At 51.5% G+C, this 5,798-nt stretch overlaps 1 protein-coding gene across 1 annotated transcript; it reads right to left on the bottom strand.

Moving 5' to 3' along the window:
- Positions 1-491: 491 nt before the first annotated feature.
- CWC25 (CWC25 spliceosome associated protein homolog) lies at positions 492-5,722 on the bottom strand. Its single transcript, XM_035347891.1, has 10 exons — positions 5,582-5,722; positions 5,166-5,338; positions 4,749-4,985; positions 3,986-4,055; positions 3,455-3,582; positions 3,144-3,213; positions 2,487-2,677; positions 1,852-1,932; positions 1,125-1,286; positions 492-1,000 (listed from the first exon to the last, which is right to left on the bottom strand). The coding sequence occupies exons 1-10, from the start codon at positions 5,597-5,599 to the stop codon at positions 886-888; spliced, it is 1,245 nt and encodes a 414-aa protein (XP_035203782.1). The 5' UTR covers positions 5,600-5,722; the 3' UTR covers positions 492-885.
- Between the last annotated feature and the right edge of the window lie 76 nt (positions 5,723-5,798).

Below are 5,798 nucleotides of genomic sequence, written 5' to 3'. Positions count from 1 at the left end.
CCCGCCCCGAAGTGGTCTCGCCCAGCTGGCTTGAAGTCCCCGCCCGGGCCACGCCCCCCCGCGGGGATGGACCAATGAGCGGCGAGGCGCCCGGAATTATGAATGGCCCGCTGGCGACGTCACGGGCCGCTGCGAAAAGGCGCCCCCGTACGGCCCCGGCCCCCCCCGACGGGGCGAGAAGGGGCACTGGCGGCAGGAACGGCTCGGTAGGAAAGGCTCGGCAGGAACGGTTCTATTTCACACACAGCCCTTCGCCGCCGCGCACCGACACCTCACCCGCAGACACCCCGAGCGCCCTGTGCTGCGCCAGCCCCGCTCCTCGCCGTCCCCTCCGGAGCTCCCCACCGGGAGCGATTCGCCCCCCCCCAGCCGGGGCTGTTTCACGCACGGGTCCCTCAGCAGCCTCCTAACCCGTGCCGGGAGCAAGGGGAGCAGCGTGCTGCCCTCAGCGCTGCAGGGCAGGGAGCTCACGGAGGCACGGGGCTGGCTGTGGTCTGACAGAAGCAGGGCTTTGCTCGGCCGGAGAAGCCCGCGCACCCTGCCTGGCATCAAGCAGCTACCGCCCCGCAGAGTCTGGCACTAACGATATACAAAACGGTACCACGCAAGGTGGAGAGAACAGGAAGAGGTCTGGCACTAGGCTACGGAACATGAGGGCGCGCAGCTCCTCCAGCTACGGCTTGGTGGCGAGGTCGTGGTCATCACGAAGGGGGGCGCAGTGCCAGAAGTCCAGAGCGCCCCGCGGGCCGCAGCACAGAAATCCAGCACCTCTCTGGGAGACGGGAGCTGTTCCTGGAGAGAGCAGTGAACCTGTGCTGGAGGTCTCTCACCTTGGGGGAGACGTGTCCGCTTAGCTCCTGCACAGGAGCAGAGGAAGAACAAGTTTCATCTCTGCATAAAGTTTTTTTCCAAGGCCGCAGGAGTTCTCTGAAGGGAGTGGATGTTGCGTTTTACTCGGTCTTCTAGAGTGGAAGTAGACGCACTCTCTAGTTTTAAGCGACTGCAGAAAAAATAATGAATCGAAAAATTAGACTCTTTTTGCAAACATAACACCATTTCTAGCAGGCTTCATTATCCCCAAGCCATCCACATAAATGAGTCTAAAATAGACAGCGGACACTCACTGCAAGAACTTTCCATCCCGGGAGTCCAGCTTCTCCAGCTCTCGTTCCAGCTCCTCCTCCTTTCGATGTTTCCTGAGGTTGTTTGCTCTTTCTTCTTCCCGCCACTTGGCATTTTCCATCATTTCCTGGCGTTTACGCTCCAGTTCCTCTGGAGAGATCTTTCTATATGCGTAGAAAACACCACTATAAATAAAAGGTACACTAGGCCACAGCCCTCTCTTCCTTTCCATTCTTTATGAGTTATGACCCTCAAAATCAGAGGTGTTTAATGTGGCTTTTCCTTTGGTACCCAATCAGCAAAGCTTGCAAGTTCAAGTCTAAATGTTCTGCTCTACCATGCCCCTAGGAAAGGCTGGTCTTCTTCTCTTTTCAGCCTTCTCAATTTTAACTGACTGGTAGGTCACATTTTCCTGATGACCGTAAAACAGAATGCTTCTAATTAACAGACCGTAGGACAAAGCCTTTCTTCACACTGCTGCCTTGCAAAGTGATGCGGGACACATGGCCAACCAGCAGCCACAGGAATCAGCTTGGGAAGCTGTCCAGGGAGTTAACTAACAACCAAGCTCACGAGCACGGAGCTGAGCACTCCATCGCTCTGTCTGACTTTCTCGACATCTGATACAATCTATTTTAGAGTAAAATCTGATGCACAGATTACACCCAGCTGTTTCACGGTCTTTGGGGCAACTTCCCCCCAAAAGCACAGGGACAACATTTTGCTTACCTTGTGTACCCTGGAACATGCTGTCGTCGGTAGCTCTTTTTAGGGGAAGGGCTTCTAGCTCTTCCTTTCTCCTCTCGATTGCTGTTTGTAACACAAAAATACCTCTTTTTAGGACAGATGAACAAAACATACATTGTCACACCTCTAAACGTTACCTGGATTTTTTGTACACATTCTGGAACTAAAACCTCTCCTGGAAGTACCGGACCGTTACCCGTCTGCTTTGTAAACTAGTTTTAATGGAAACTAATAGTCCACTGAGTCATATATCTTTAATCTGTTTTAATTATTTCATTAGCAAGCAACGAGTGCTTGGTGTGTGATTTTATCAGCGTTTAGTAGGGGTAATTCAGCAATTACAAGTACCTTCCTAAGGAAATTAGCAGCCCCGTCACAAGCGATACCTCCTGTGTGTACCCAGAAGGAGGCTGCTGCAAGTGAACAGCACGTTGCAGACAGGCCCCCTCCAGCTGCTGACTCGTGTTTCTGCACTCAGTACAACTGTGCAGCTCCTGCCTTCACGCCCAGAACTGAACACTGTGGCAGCAGGAGACCGAGTAACGGGGATTTTGCCTCCTGACAACCGCCCCCACCAGCAGCCCTTGGTTTACGTTACCCGTGTCAGCCGCACTCACTGTTTGCTGTGTCTAGACGGAGATCGGGACCCCCTGCACCCAGACTGCTCTGTGCTCTTCTTGCTCCCACGTCTCTGCGGCGAGCGGGACTGGCTCCGGGACCTGGAGCGATCCCGGTGCTTGTGGGGGGCCCTCTCCTGGCCGGCAGCTGGGGAACTCCGGGACTTGTGGCTCAGGTCAGAGTCTCTAACCTGGAATGCAGAAGTGACCTTCAGGAGAGATGTCCTGTGAGAGCATCAGCGCGGCGAGGCTACAGAGGAGATCTCAGCTTAGACTGAGGGCAGGAACCAGTGAACATTTGTTTGTGTTTACTTATCTCACTTCCTAGGTTCTTGTTAAAGCCTGTACCTAAGAAGACAGTTTAACTGAGGTGCATCATACAGACATTGCCATGACAATTAAGCGCGGTATTTAAACAGACGTGTGACTCTGGTAAGAGAAACTACATAAATCCTAATGAGTTCAGAGAGAATAGAAGTCCTACCGGCACCTGAACAGCTTTGGTGTCAAGGTTTGGATGGCTCCAAATTCAACTTTCTTAAATCATAATCCTCCTGTACTTGGGGGAGCAGCCTCTTGCAACAAGCTGCCTAAACTCTTGCTCTTCCCTAACCTGGGAATTTGCCGCTGAAAGCTGTGTGAAACACAGGTGCTTACCTGTAAGCCGTATCCTGGGACTTTGGTAGGAGCAGGTTTCCAGGAGGAGCTGTTCATCTTCTTCTGAGACCTCAAGAGAAAACAGAATAGTAGTTTTGAAGCAGATGAACTCAATAACGTAACATTTTTTAAATTAAGATGTCATAAAAATAATTTAATGATACAAAAACAATGAAGTAACAATAGAGAAATGGTGAGGCAAATTAAGAGCATTAATCAGAAAGATAAGGCTTGCAGAGGATTAGAAAGACAAGAGAAACAGCCAACTGAAACAGGACACAATATTTTTATCACAAAACCTTGAAACATACCTAGCTTTGCTTCGCTCCTCATCACTGCTGGCACTTTCACTGCTAGAACTGCGATGTCGATGTTTCTTGTGCTTCTTCTTCTTCTCTTTCTTCTTCTTTTTCTCTTTTTTATCCAAACTGTTTTGCAGCTATAAAGCAAAACGCTATCTCATTAGCAATAATTACTGTCCCTACACTTGTGCAGTCAGCATCATAAGGCAAGGGTAAAGTAACAGAGTTCACTGTGAAGAGGCTCTTGGGACAAAAGTTAAAGCTTTTAGCAACGTCAACAATTAATCACCAGCTAAAAAAGGACAGCAGGAAGAGAAAAATACCACTGAATCCAAAAGGATGAGAACTTAGTTGTTGCTGACAGACTGATAGGGAACCTTGTCCTATTATACGGGGATTAGACAAAGCTGAATTTACTCCGTTTTCCTATGAAAGTCAGGAAATGGAACTCAGCTCCTTCTCCTAAATATTAATTTGACCTATGAACCTGTCCTTGGTTCAGTGCTTTCAGTCTGCGAAGGAGTACGGAAATACACCTACCAGTTCTTTGATTTTCTTCATTTTCACAGGATTATTCAAAACTTCTCTCTTCTTCTCCTCCTCTCTCTTTCTAAAGCAGAGTAAAAGAAAACCAAGCTAGTATTTGCAAGCAACTCAAAGTGTATTTTCATGAAAGACCCCCAAGCACAACCTCTAAAGACATCTAAAGCAGAAAAAAAACAGGCAAGTTCAGTACATGCAGCAAAACAGGTCCAACTAAAATGAAGTCTGTCCTTTTCTTCTCCGCGAGAGCGCAACTAGTAGGGTAAACAAAAACATCCACTGGGCTACACCACCGTTAAACAGCAGAACTCTCAGAGCAGACCAGATAGATTTACACACACATAAGAGGGTGACCTAAGTTTGCAGAGATGGATCAAGGAGGAATAACAATCTTTACATTTACACGCAGTTATCAACTTGCAACTGGACATCTGCAAGATAATTATCAGCTCTTGCAAACCACAGAATCTTAGATCTGAATTCAAGTTAGCAAAACTATTTAAAAGCAGCAAACTAACTCGCATTATTTGACACGTAACTGTCTAGAAAACACAACCAAAACCCTGCCAGTCACGTAGGTAGCTGATGAACTCTCTGCAGCCAGGACTGCCACCTACAACCTACAGCTCATAAACAAGCAGACAAAGCTTTGAGGAATGGACATACCAGCAATCTTTATGTAAAGAACTAAGGCAGTTCTTATCAGATTACTATCACAAATGCTCTGATCTACTACTGCTTTCCCCTCCACATTTGGTACCTTATCATGAAGAGCGGATCCTCACGGATTTTGTTCGCCATGTCTAGAACGGAATTGGCACCAGACTTGGCAAAAATGGAGCCTGGGAGAAGCCCCGTCTCGTTGGAACAGCCCGCATCCTTGTCTTCTGTCTTCTCAAAGACGTACTTGTCCACGGGGCGACCCATCAGGTATTCCTCTCTGTTGACCATGCCCCCAGGACCCTGGTACATCCACTCCAACTTCTCTTCTCTTTTCCTGTTGCAAACAAGACCGTCTTATTCCCTATTACGGAGCTCTAAAGGTAAAACTTAAAACGCTGGTTACGAAGGTGAACAGAAAACTTTCTGTATCACACAGGTTAAACGCAGTGCTGAAAATACATCCCCCAGGGGCACCAGCAGGGCACGGAGCACCTCTCCAGCGGCCGCTCCTCACCTGACGGTGCCCATGTCCTCGGCGTAGCGCTGCATCTCCTCGCGGGCCCGCTCCTCCTGCAGCTCCCGCTGCAGCTCCTCGATCTTCTTGCGCTCGGCCTCATGCTTCTGCTCGGCCTTCCACACCTTCTCCACATTGCGCAGGGTCTGCGGGTGCCAGCTCTTCTTCAGGTTCTGCGGGGGCAACAACCACAGAGGGGCCTTTACTCAGCGCCCCAGTGAGGGGCCGGGGAACGGCCTCGGGACCCCCCAGAGCGCGACCGGCCGAGGCCTGGGGCCCTTTGCCACCCCCCCCCCCCCCCCGAGGCCTTGTCCCGATCCCTCGAGGCCCGGTGCCGGTAGTCGGAGGCCCCGTGCCCACACCCCGAGGCCCGGTGCCGGTAACCGAGCCCCCCCCCCGCCCGTCGCCCCCCTCACCAGGTCGCCCCCCCCCATGGCGCCGCTCGCTCCGCGCTCCCCTCCCCGCCGGGCCCCTGCCGCCGCTCGTCACCGGGGCGTGACGCCGTTTAACAACGTCACTTCCGCCGCGCCGCTGAGGGCAGCCGCCAAGATGGCGGAAGGAGGCGGCGGAGCAGGGCCCGGCCTGGCCGCAGCCGCAGCCCGTTCGCCCCCACCGAGCCCCGGAGCCCCTGGG

The sequence above is a fragment of the Oxyura jamaicensis genome, chromosome 27, assembly GCF_011077185.1.
Source record: "Oxyura jamaicensis isolate SHBP4307 breed ruddy duck chromosome 27, BPBGC_Ojam_1.0, whole genome shotgun sequence".
In the NCBI taxonomy this organism is placed as follows: Eukaryota; Metazoa; Chordata; class Aves; order Anseriformes; family Anatidae; genus Oxyura; species Oxyura jamaicensis.
The sequence above is the reverse complement of the archived record's forward strand: the minus strand, read 5'-3'. Positions and strand labels throughout refer to the sequence as shown.

What these genes read in the sequence shown, in the direction of transcription:
- CWC25 (XM_035347891.1), bottom strand. An exon ending in TGAAGAAAATCAAAGAACTG is followed by an intron (nt 3,583 to 3,985) that starts GTAGGTGTATTT and finishes TTTGCTTTATAG; the next exon opens with CTGCAAAACAGTTTGGATAA. An exon ending in CATGTTCCAGGGTACACAAG is followed by an intron (nt 1,287 to 1,851) that starts GTAAGCAAAATG and finishes CTACGCATATAG; the next exon opens with AAAGATCTCTCCAGAGGAAC.